General features: G+C 43.5%; 1 protein-coding gene across 1 annotated transcript; it reads right to left on the reverse strand.

The window, feature by feature from the left end:
• Nucleotides 1-120: 120 nt before the first annotated feature.
• Nucleotides 121-8,170, reverse strand: LOC126858815 (calmodulin). The gene is made up of 4 exons (XM_050609416.1): nt 7,850-8,170; nt 4,571-4,745; nt 4,057-4,299; nt 121-3,609 (listed from the first exon to the last, which is right to left on the reverse strand). Exons 1-4 carry the CDS (start codon nt 7,850-7,852, stop codon nt 3,581-3,583), a joined length of 450 nt encoding a protein of 149 aa, XP_050465373.1. The 5' UTR covers nt 7,853-8,170; the 3' UTR covers nt 121-3,580.
• Between the last annotated feature and the right edge of the window lie 4,948 nt (nt 8,171-13,118).

Genomic DNA, 13,118 nt, shown 5'->3' on the forward strand with positions numbered 1-13,118 from the left:
CACAATGCAAGAAATTCCACAGAACGTTCTCTCTGCTATTAAAAAATCTCCTATTACCGTTTTATTCGCATTGATACTCTATATAAGCCGTTATCGTTTATTTCGGGGAGATAAAATCGCTTGTATTATAGATAAACACCAGTTTGCTCCCATATAAGTATATAGGAACAATTTATTAACTTAATATCAACACTTTATACAAACTGTGCCGCTTTATTATGTACGACAAGAAGTGAAGAACGCCTTTGAGAGATATACGACAGAGAATATACTTACATACAATAGAAACAATGTTCAAATTGGAATCTGAAGAAATTAAGGAGTTCATTAAAATCGCGAATAGCTATAATCATTAAAAAACAAAAACAAAAAAAAAAAAGATTACCGAGCCTGCGCTCGAAATGATTAGATAGGAAAAAAATGCTTTATATTTTGCAACGCGTATAACGTTCTCTCCTTGTTCATATATCGCAATAAACTTGTTCGTTTTAAGAATTACAATTAGCATATAACCGTACGAAGATTCACTTCGCCGGATCGATTTTATACGTTCGTATATGTACACATCGAAATAAATACAACGGTCAATAGAAGCAGGATGTGTCTTGGTACCTCCGCAAATACGGTATAAACGATTCTTTTTCTTTTTTTTTAAGAACAACAACGTGTATTTCAATAACAAAGATCGAGGGGACGCTAAATTAAATATTAGAAGAGCTAACGCTTCAATATTATTCGATAAAGATTTGGCATTGCCTCGATGTTAATGTTCACAACAAGAGCTTCCATGCGCCGCTCTTTCTCTCTCTCTCTCTTTCTCTATCTAATTCTCGGCGCGCGAAAATTCTTTCAATAAATAGATTTTGCGATACGGATATAAAATTACTATTATATTAAATACTGGAATATAGAGTCTTTGTAACGTAAGAGACTTAATCGCTAGGTATCAGTGTTCGATGAAACGAAGCGAATTTGGAAGCATTTAGATACAGATGCCTGTCGAATACTAACGACCACTTTTACAAAAACGAGAGTGCGTTTTTTTTCTTTTTTGACAATCTTTTTTTTCATTCTTAATAAAGAGTGTAAGTGTGTGGAAATATACCTCGGACATTGAATATACCAGTTTACAAATAGACCCAATGTGTGCTGTTTTCCCCCTTTTTTCGGGTGTTTAATGAAGTGAGTCCCTAATTATAATTAATACCGTACTTTCTCTCCTTTGTAACCTATATCTAATCTCAAAAGTTTTTCGAGGGTAGTGAGAAAAGTCAGAGATATGTAAAGTGGATCCTGTTCACAGAGAGACAATGAAATATTCTCATAGCAAAGTATCTAGATGCCATCGAACACAAAAAGAGATAGTTGCTGAAACGAGAGATCTATTGGTAATAAGGGAAACAAATCGAGAATAGCTGTGACCTAAAAATGAGGATACATTTATTTTGTCTTTTTATCTTTTTTTTAAATCTTTTTATCTTTTTTTGTTTAATGATCAATGCGATCTAGGTCACCAGAAATACAAGTACTTCTCATTTTTGTTCACTTCAATATTAAATAATAAAGGACTGTGGAGGAATTATCTCTTTCATCTTTTTTTTCTTAATTTCTTCGTAAATTATTTTATATATATATATATAATATATATTACATATATATTATGACTGAACCACCGACACGCATGTTGTTTTACGCTGTACGGTATTTATGTTCTTTTGCTCTCGAGTTCTTAAGTAACATTATATCGTACGGGTCGCACAAAAATCACACCAGTTTCTCCGATCTGGTTGGCTCCGCTTTTAACGAGACTGGCACGCACCCCTGGGTGAAGAAAAGTAATGCACCGATCTCACTGTGGCCTTTACTTCTTTTAATCCCCCATCCCTATTTTATTTCTCCGTGGATTTATATATCAACAAAAGTGGTGTCAACGTTGTTTCTCTCTTTTTTCTCTGTTTAAAATCTTTTTTTTTTGCGCGCATGTATGTAAGACTTTCCCGAGCGGAAGGCAAGTTTATAAATAGGAGATTAAATGGAACTGGAGGCAAAACGCACTTTGTGAATATAATATTATAGTGTTTCTCTTTTTTTTTACTCTGTGTGTATAATCTTTTGTGTATAGAGTTTTTCTCGCGTATATAATACGTAAACGTGTACGTGTGAGTCCCGTATACAACGGGCACGAGAGGCTTGGATGCTGTTGATTGAAAGCGTAAGGAAGAGACTTTTCTTTTTTTTTCTTTTTCAAATAGGAATGTCGAGACTTCGGATCCTGGAGCTTTCCAACGATCGCGTCGCGGCTCATTATCCGTGTTCCCGTGTGACGTCATCCGCGCGACCGATCCCATCCCGTCCTGCGAGACGCGACACGCGCGAGCGAAAGCACTAGGTCTGAGCTCCTCGAGGCTCCTCTTCCAATTCTTCTTCATCTATATTTCATCTCTTTTTTTCTGTCTCTCTTTCACATTTTCTTTTTTTTATAAATTTTCTTGCTCATTACTTATATAAATTAAGTTATTAGTTTTGTGAGGCATCGAGGGGTCCAGCACAGCTTTTGCATTTGAAGTCGTCATCAATAACCCAGAGGCCGAAGCGCATCATCATATTTATATTCTCTCTCTCTCTCTCTCTCTCTCTCTCTCTCACTCTCTCTCTCTCTCTTTGTCTGGAAAACGATCGGTCCAGGCCGAATTCTCTCACAGAGACAAACAAACATTTGTACATGTGCATGCATTTTAACGGTAGAGACATCATCATCTATTTAGCAGCTACATATCCTAATGTCATCATTCACTATACACGTATCTCGTTTATTAAAAAAATGAACGAAGGAATTCTCGAGATGAAATCTCTCTCTCTCTCTCGATTGGCAAATAAATCTTTGCTGCTTTTAATAGTATCTTACATCAGATTTATATTTTGTCCCCTAACGCACACGTTTCCTCTCCATTTGCAAAGAGAAATTACAAATTTTCGACATGCCTTTCTCATAAAAAAAATTCTTTCAAGGAAATGAAGGAGAAGGTATGGAGACGAGAAGGAAAGATGATAGCGAGGGATGCAACAAGAGAAAAGGAAAGGAGGGGAGGGGAGGGGGCAGTCGAGAAAGAGAGTAAAATGGAAAATGCACTTTTTTCTTTGTCGTTGGTGCACATGCGCGCGCAATCGTTATCTCACTTCCAAATTTGTTTTGTCCAATGGAAATAAGACATCCGAGTGAATGTGTATGTAACTGTATATATATATACTCTGAGTGTTCCGTATATATCGGTGTGACGTGTTATTGTGTTGTGTGTACACGCGTAAATATTTGTGTTTTGAAAGATAATGATTTTAGTGGTATAACTCTTTAATTAAACAATTAATTGCCCTGTATTACTTATCGTTAAACGATGATTTTAAACGCGGTATCGGACGTTGACTCTTCGCGCTTTTATAGATCATCTTCGTATCCTGATACAAGATTTATCACTTTCTGGTTGATTCTGTTTTTGTTACATATGTTTTTCTCTGTTTCTTGATTTATTTAATACGTCAACACCACTCCGAGACGCGAGTTCTTCCGTTACACAGGTTGCATTCACTTTGATGTCATCATTGTGACGAATTCTGAAAAATACAACAAAAAGACATTTCATTAGTTTCACATACGTTAAATGTATGCTATGCCTAGCTGTACTACAACTATATGACAAAATGTCAGCAAAATAACGAAAGAGTAAATGTGATCGTTATTATGACATCAGAAGCATAAAAAGATTGCAATATGGTACAACTGTGCAAACTACTTTATCAAATTGAAGTAATTTTGTTAGACAAAAAATTAAATACGTTAGCGTAAAAATTGTACAAATTATTCGTGTATAAATTTCTTTGAATACTGTTTTTGATGTGATAATATAAGATGCTTGATATCTTTAAAAAATTGAATGTGTAAGTTTTACATGCGTTGCGATAATTATTTTATAACATTTTAAAATTGTACAATCAAAGTTCCATTCGCATGATATACTAACAATGATTTTTTATGCTTATTAATAAATTAAATAATACAACCTTCATAATTAACTTGACCGTCGCCATCGATATCAGCCTCTCGTATCATTTCATCTACTTCCTCATCAGTAAGTTTCTCGCCCAGATTGGTCATGACGTGTCTGAGTTCCGCCGCGGATATGAAACCATTTCCATCCTTATCGAACACTCTGAAGGCCTCCCTAATCTCTTCCTCGCTATCCGTGTCCTTCATTTTACGCGCCATCATGGTCAAGAACTCCGGAAAGTCGATTGTGCCGTTACCTAGAATTTCGAAATTTTTAAAACATCGAAATCGTTTCTTTCCTTCTTTTAATAAAAAATACTTTAACCATCTTTCGACAGAACAAAAAACTATCAATATTTTTTTCTATAAATATATTAAGTTAATATTTTTTTAATATATAGAAAGAGATAAACATGAGCACAATAGAAAAATATTAATCATTTTTTTTATATACAAAATAATAGCGCGCTCTTTTATACAAATTGTAATTTACATCAAAATTCCATAAAACTAAATAAAAATATATACCATCTGCATCTACTTCATTAATCATGTCCTGTAGTTCAGCTTCTGTGGGATTTTGACCAAGGGACCGCATGACTGTACCTAATTCTTTGGTGGTTATGGTACCATCGCCGTCTTTATCGAAAAGCGAAAACGCTTCCTTAAATTCTGCGATCTGTTCTTCTGTGAGTTGGTCAGCCTTGAAAATAAAAAAAGCAGTATTTAATCTTTTTGCAGAGAATTACAAACATACAATATTATATTTACACTACAATTATATAAGTGCATACTATAAAAATATTTATATATTGACACAAAATTAATTCGTTAATGTTAGTTATTATAAATAATTATTTATAAATATTAAAACAATACTGATATATTATAAAAACAATCATTTTATTCTAGCTTTAATATAATAAAAATAATTCAATTTTCAATAATTTAGTTAATCGGACTCAACCGTTTCTAGCCATATCGGTTGTACTAGTTTCATATGTAACATACTATAAATGCTTCCATTAACGACAGACGCATAATGATGTAAGCTAATAAGATGTATGACTATATCACAAGGAATTAGCACGCGAGACATCCAGACAAGTCAATTGTGCTCTTGCACAAATAAGGAAATAACAGATTACTTTGGAAAACGTCACGCGAATATTAAAATGATCAACGGCATGATTCATTAGAAATAGGTAAATATTATATATTTATAAATAATATGCAGACATATATGTATATTGTATACTGCGTGATTTATATATTGCGCATTAATAAATTTTGATTCTTTTCCAAAAATGCATACGTATGTTTAACGGACTATGCGGTCTAGTGCATTAACAAATTTTTTTTTAATGAAATATTGCTAAATATGAGGAAAATAAATATCATGTTAAGTGACAAAAAAGACATTCTCTTTTTCACGGTAAATTGTAGCGACTCTTAACATATCGGGAGATCTTCAAAAAATATATAACGCAAATTATTCGTCAGACACTAATTACAGATAGCTGACTGATTTAATGCCCGTTTGCTGTAGAGTAATACCAAAGTGACGATAATGTATCGATTCTACGTGCAGGAGGCAAGAATCATGTCATAAATAAAATTATCGGCAGCTCCGAGAAGCTTTTTATCGTCGGCCTCCTTTCCAGCTATCTTTATCGCTCTGTCGTTTGTCATAAACTTAAAGGGAACAATATTCCAGAGTATGTATATATCGCGGAAATAATTGCGCTCAATATTCTCATACATTAAATAATTGAACTATTCTTAAGGAGTTTCCGATCGTTAAAATTACTCGCGATTGCGCAAGATTTCCGATTATAGATGCACTGATATTTACGGAAAATCGCGTCTTCTGGCGATACACATGATTGACTAGCGGATAACCTCACTCTCAGAACGTCAGATCAGGCGGTTACGTCGTCGAGAAAAATATGGCCTCCCCGATATACGAAAACCGCATTGAATAGGGCGAGTTTTCACGGGGAAGATTTGCGCGAGATACGAATGCGTTGTCGCGTCGCAAGAAGCGAAAATGAAAACTCGAACGAAAGGCGAGCTGGCGTAACGGATTATATGCGACACAGGGACACATCGGCCATCGGTCCGGCAAGAAACGTAAAAGGAGCGCGGAAGGGAATCGACGGAGCGAGGGAGCGCAAAAATCAATAGCGAGCGGCAACGCGTATCGCCATAACGGTTGATCGCCGGACGGATAGAGCGCGTCGCACGCATCGCGTATTATATATACATCGAGGGAAAAAGCAGAGAGAGAGAGAGAGAGAAAAAAATGAGTAAAGAAATACCGTCGAAAACAACACGCACATGGTAACGAGGAGGGGCCTCTTAAAGATGAATATCGGGTGACCCGTATGGATTATGCAAAAGGAGCGGTCGGACGTATCGCGCGCTCGCACGCTCCGCTCTCGTATTTCGTGCTCCGATAAGTATCTATCTCCGTCCGCGATCGAAGGTGTGAGACGAAAGTAGAGGAGAGGAAAGATCGCGGTCCGTGATAATGTCCTCGCATAGGCTCTTTTTCGATTTGAATTGTCGAAAATGTTTGCGAAAAATATTCGGATTGACTCTTTATTATCCTCGAAGTGTTTTATTTACATAGCCAACTTTATGCGCGCGCGCACATTCTCTCTCTCTCTCTCTCTCTTACCTTCTTAATTTAAATACATGTTTAAAAGCGTTTTGTCGATAAGTGTACGAAAAGTGCAGCCGAGAACGGGCGACGTTTGGATCTCAAACGCAAAGGCTGTGAATTTAGCAGCGCACAGACGGATGGACGGACGGACGGAAGGCGAGAAGATAGCCGTCGCGCGCGGCGCTCGTCGATTATCTCGACGAGTCCAAGAGGGCACACACGATTGCGTTGCGCGCGTCAAGCTGACAATACGTATGGGCCGAACGAGATTAGAGGCTGGCTGGAAGCGGCGAAATTAGCCGCTTGGCTCTTCGCGGCCGAAGAGCCGAGCGGCTCTTCCCCGTCGCCCACCTGTCTCGTTCCCGTAACGTACGGCCGGCCAGCCGTAGCGCCAGAATTCCGGGGACACGTAAGCGTGTCATCGCGTCAGGTCGGGACGAAAACGTTTAGGGGCGCGAGAGAATATGAAAGACGAAGCGTTTTACTTTTTACAGCCTCTCCCCCGCCCTCTACCCCTCTCATGCTTTCGAGGTCTCTTTCTCTCTCGTTCTTACTACGCGGTAAACGATCGATCGGCGGTTACTTCCGCTCGCGCGGATGCAGATTTTTCTCGTTGCCGCAGAAGAAACTCTGCATAGACGGCTATGCCCGATCGATAATCGTGAGGAGACGAGACACTCTGCGGGACGGCATAAAATACGCATTTCGAGCTACGAGGAGGCTGATAATTGATGGTCGACGAAGAAAGAGAGAGACGGAGAAATGGATGCATAGATAAGAGTAAGAACGAGAGGGAAAGAGAGAGAGAAAAGGAGAGGCTGTGTCGCCGTCCTTCCAGAAAAGGAAATCCGTCTTGCCGGCTGATACGACGAACGACCGAACGAACGAGAAAGATGGTGTTGCACGTATGGAAGACGAGGTGAAATACAGGAAGCTCGCGAGCGTAAATTACGCATCGTTTTCTCGTCGCACGTGCGCTCGGCGATGCGTCAATGCGGCGAGGCCTCGGTTACGGTTACTGAAATTGCCGATGATGTCGATGACGAGTTTACGCGTATAGATAACGCGAGAAACGAAAAAACATCATGGTAAATGCATCGTTACGCGTAATCCGCGACACAGACGAGGAGAGTACTTACCATTGTAATTCCCTTTTCTTCACGTCTCAGCTCACGCACGATAGGACTCGGCCCGCGGACACACGCGTCCCCGCACACTAGACAACAGAAAAAGTGTCTCCGAATCACAAGCTCCGGGGCTGTCGATCGGTCGTTTGCTCGTAAAACGATTCGCCGATGTCGGGGAGATGAAACTTGGTGCGTGCACGAGCGCGGACAAGACACGCAGTAACGGAATATACCTAGTCCGGCGAGAAACTCGGGACAGCAATGGAGTCCACCGTGTCTTTCTCGGTCTCTGCGAGGCTCTCTCTGTGGACCGCCGCTGGTCTCGCAGCCCGGATATTACTACGCCATCCCCTTACGGGCTGTGCGACGGCCAATCGACGCGCGCCGCCGGTCCGGGCGAGGCGAGGGTGGGGGGGGAGGGGAGCGATGGTTCGCGCGGCGGCCACGACGCGCCGGCCGCCTACGCGGCCGCGAGCTAGATCCCGCGCGGTGCGGTTTTCCCCGTTGCCGAAAAGGTGCGGAAAAAGAGGCTCGCGATGGTTTTTAATCGCGGAAAACGGCGCGAGCGAGCGAGATGCGAGACGCGGTGAGACGAGACGAGACGAGACGAGACGACGCGAGGACGAAGCGAGGGCGCCGCGTGACGAGGTGCGGCGGGGTGCGGCGAAGCGAGGTAAGGCAGGCGAGGCGAGGAGAGGTGAGATGAGGTGAGGTGAGGTGAGGTGAGGCGGGCAAGGTGAGGCGAGGCGCGGTGCGGCGACGTGGCGCGGCGCGGCCACGGACCGGCACGCCGTATACACCCGCCCCGTAACAAATCCGTTTTACACGGCGGGGTGGGTGCGGTCGTGTTTACAGGACGAGTCCGGACGAACTAACCGGGCCTGTGATTGGCCGGCGCGCACCTGCAATGCGTCAGGCAGCCGCGCGGACTGTGCAGTGTCGCGCCGGCTACCGGGTCAAAGCCGGGCGCCGGGCTTCCCTGCTGCTTCCCTGCCTGCGAGAAGACCGCTCCGAATGCGACGGACGCGTTTTTCGCCGAACGCGAAAAACCTCTCCCTCCGCTCTCTAACGCGCTTCACCCCCGATTCATTCCCTTTCGGTACGTTTTCCCCCCGCGATCGGTTCTCGTTAAATCCTTGTTCCTCCTAGTCGATTCTTTTTTTTTCTCCCTCGACCCCTTCAAATTGCCAACGCGCACGACTCTTTTTTTTCCCGCGTTTTCTCTTTGTATTTCCTTGCTTCGTCTTGTTCCGCACTTCTTTCGTTAGTTGCTTTCTCTCGTCATTAATTTCGTCAATGACATTTGTCTTACTAACTTTGTAACTCCTTCCCTCTCTTTTCATCGTGGGATGAGATCGCGTCATTGCAAAATGGCATGACGTTTCGCAAACCAGTAGTTTTTGAGCCTCGTGTATCGCACATGGGATTTCGAATAATCCTTTTATGTAGACTCTCTCTTTCTCTCTCTCTCTCTCTCTCTCTCTCTCTCTTGACACATATAATCTAAGCCATGGCTCGTTGGCCTCGGTATTACCCTTTTATCGATCGAATCTTTCTCTCTTTTCTCTTTTTCTTTTTAATGAAATAAGGGCCTTTTAACGAGAAACCACGCTATGTAAAAGAAACCTATCGCTTTCGTGTATGACGACGCAAATTGGATCTACCCGAAGCAAAACGGAGAAAGATGGAGAGATTGAGAAAGAGAGACAGAGATGGGGACAAAAAGAAGATAGAGAACTAGAGAGCCATTGTAATTTTCTCACGTTTTCCCTCTCTTTTTTCGTCTCTTATCTCCCTCTCTCTTTCCCGGGTATTGATTTTGATCAATTTTATCGGTGAGCGTTCTAGCACGGGTCTCCACCTTCACGAGGAATTTACAGGCGGGTGTAAAGCGCGAAAATTTATCGTATCTGGCCGTACCGTCGTCGTTATAGTCGTCGTCGCCCTTGTCCTCCGTACCCCTTTCCTACGTCCCTTTTGCCTTTCTCCTATTACCTTTCCTCTTTCTCATTTCTCTCTCTCTCTCTCCCTCTCCCTCTCTTTAGTCTACAGTCATTCTCTCAGTTTCGCTCCTCTCTCACCCTCTTCCTTCCCCCCACCCTGCATCCGCAGTCCCGCCGCTTTGCCTATATACTATTTCCACTTTCCTGGTATGTGTGTCAGTGCGGCAATTTGACGGTGGTGTCAGATAACGTATAATCGCGCTACGAGCGTACGCAACTATAAAATTGACTGTTTATCGATAAAATTCTTAACTCGATTATGTTCTGTACGCACATCTATAAAGATAAGGCAAGATTATACGCGAGAAGCTTCTCGACTCCTTTCTCTCTCTTTCTCTCTGTCTCATAATCTTCTCGGTCTCCTTTCTTCCCCACTCTCTCTCTCTCTCTCTCTCTCTCTCGATCCAACTGTTTCTTTCTCTCTCGTTCGTACTCGCGCCGTCTGCTCTACTTTGGAATTGCACGTATACATTATATTCTCCAAAAGTTCTGCATTGCGTACTCGTACGTGTGTATGCGGAAATTACACTCGTCGATAAGATGCATTTAAAAAAATTGAAATATTATCGATAACTATCGATGACCAAATTGTACAAGGCCATCGTGTCCATTATATATAGCTTATATTGATTCAATCTCGTTGACTTTACGAACTACACGCTTTTTTCATGGGACACAAGCCTTACTGTTGCGAACCGTTTTTTAACATCGAAATCACATACGTCACGAGAGAGGGAAGTTGACTGAAACTATACATATAGAGAAATTATATATTGAGAAATTCCCGTTCTCGACCCCGCCTAATAAGCCGTATAAATAATCCGCGAAATCGTTATCCCTCCGTTTAATTTTATCGAACGACGCGCGTTTTCTCCCGTCGCGAATAACAATATTATAAGCTCGACGGGGTGGAGGGGGGAAGGGGGCCTAAAATTTTTACGAGGGTGATTTTATACGAAGATGGCCTACGCAAGTCGCGCCGCGCGCGCGACGATTAATTCAACGCGCCACTTTGCGGCCGGCCGGTCGCGCGCGCGCACGTGCGCATTTTTTCCATAGTTATAGAAACTAAATAATCGTAGATATCGCACCTGCAACGAGGAGAAGGAGGAAGGGGAGGAGGGGAAGAGACTGGTGAAGATGAGGAGAAACGCGTCGCCTCATCATTAAAGTCGATTTTTGTCGCATTCGAAAGAAGAGAGAAAATTATCGGCGACAGGTGCGCGAAAACACGATGCGGTTTCTGTCTCACTTGTGGTTACAGTTGCGACGTTTGGAGCGTATCTATATTCAGAATGACGCTATATTTCTCGCGGAGATCGATCATGGGAGAGACGAAAATTGTGTATTATAATTATTATGAATTTTAAATCTCTCTTTTCCATCATTTTCTATATAATTTACATAGCATCTTATATTATTTTCGTTTATAATGACGTAATTATTTATCGAGCGTTTAAATGATTTTTCGAAATGCGGAATAAAAATGCCCGTTTATTATTATTACATTCGCTAAATTGAATCTTTGGCTAGGTGGGATTTTCTGGATTTTAGAATAGGAAATGGAAATTTGAGTTCAATCCCGAGATTGACAATCGAGAGACGCGCCGAATGCCGCATGCCGCATGCGACAGCCAAGGCTTTTCTCGATCAGCAGCGCGACGTAATATGCATAAAGAGGACCGTCGGGACGGCGACCCCTGTTCTCTCGGGGGAGACGGATGAGCGAAAACGCGCGCGCGCGCACCCGCGTTTTCTCTCGTCGAGGGGGACGCCAAATTTCTTTTTCTCGCAAAAGAGCGTATAGCGCGCACGGCACATATCGATCGTTGGCGCATTCCGGCCAGGAACACGGCGACGCGGCGGCCAGGAACACCCCGCCGTTCGCGTCCGCACCGCTCCGTTTCCCCACGGTATGTATGTGCGCGCGTGTGTATGCGTGTCGTCCGATGAATCGTTAACCGCTCCGTCGTCGTCGTTGACCATGACCGATATATCCCAAAGACAGGAGCGACGGTTACGCTCGCTCGACGGCGGACCCGCATGGCGCGTTGTCGATAAGGCAAATTAGCGACGACGTCGCGTGCGCGCTCGCGGAAAAATTATTCGCGACGCAAAGAGAAAGAGGGGAGGCCTCCTTCGTCGCTCTCGTCGAGCGATTTTCCGCTCCCCCGAAAGGGAGAGAAAAGAGTGGCCGATGTGGAGGAGAAAAAAAAAGGATAACGGTAAAAGAGGGCGGGGATCAAGCCGGTCGATTGTATCTTAACGCATAGCCATGCGGCTCTGCGGATGCGTAATGCGCCAAGCACGATATACGGTATACGTGCATTACATATATACGTATGTACGTACGTACACGCCAGACGCTAAGGATGTATACCGACACGCTTCGCGGGAAACGCTGCCGTGTCGCGGCAAAAATCGATGCCGGCGAACCACGCCACACCGTGTCGCGTCGTGTCGTGTCATGTCGTGCTGCCCGTGCCCTGCCGTGTTCCGTCGCGTCGTCAAACACGCGAAGCTGCTGCGTCGCGGTCGGTCCCGTCGCCGACACCCGACGACAAACCCCCCGAGAGAGCGTTGTCTAAAGGCTAGCGTCATTGACGTAAAAGGTGCTCCAAAAGGTCGCTCCTATCCGCCGTATCTCTTCGATGGTGTTGGCTTCGAAAGTCTCGTTGTTGCCATAATCATAATTATCATCGTTATTGTCGTCATCGTCATCATCATCGTCGTCTTCGCTACGCACGATGACGCGATACCGCACAGCACGTCGTATGCGTCGAGCCTGCGCACGTTAGGACGCGCAATGCGACACGCGATAGAACGGGACGGCGAAACGGTACGACCGCGGTAATCTCGTTATACAGGGTGAGGGGGGGGGGGATAACGCAAAGCGAGGGAGAGAACGGGGGCGTATAGAGGGGACGTGCTTGGTACCGGGGTGGGTTTTCTCAGGATAGGTAGCTAAGTGTAGGTGTAGGCAGATAGGGGTAGGTAGGATGGGTGGGTATTAGGTAGGTAGGTAGGTAGGTAGGTAGGTAGGTAGGTAGATAGGTAGATAGCTAGCTAGGTAGGTAGGCGAGTCATGCAGGCAAACAGGCAGGTGGAGGAAGGGAATTTAATAGAAGAGCCGCAGTAAAGAATGTTAATTTTACCGTAATGGTCTTTCGCGCACGGTCACGCTATCGCCCGTTAAAAATTGATATTCCTCGCGTCCTTGCGCGAGCAGGATGGATGATTCGCCTCGACAAAGATAGATAGATAGATAACGAGAGATA

The sequence above is a fragment of the Cataglyphis hispanica genome, chromosome 2 (genome assembly GCF_021464435.1).
Source record: "Cataglyphis hispanica isolate Lineage 1 chromosome 2, ULB_Chis1_1.0, whole genome shotgun sequence".
Classification (NCBI taxonomy): domain Eukaryota; kingdom Metazoa; phylum Arthropoda; class Insecta; order Hymenoptera; family Formicidae; genus Cataglyphis; species Cataglyphis hispanica.

Excerpts from the sequence above, each read along its gene's own strand:
- LOC126858815 (XM_050609416.1), bottom strand. Across the intron at positions 4,300-4,570 it reads TAATGAAGTAGATGCAGATG|GTAACGGCACAATCGACTTT; the intron begins GTATATATTTTT and ends TCGAAATTCTAG. Across the intron at positions 3,610-4,056 it reads CGGTCAAGTTAATTATGAAG|AATTCGTCACAATGATGACA; the intron begins GTTGTATTATTT and ends TGTATTTTTCAG.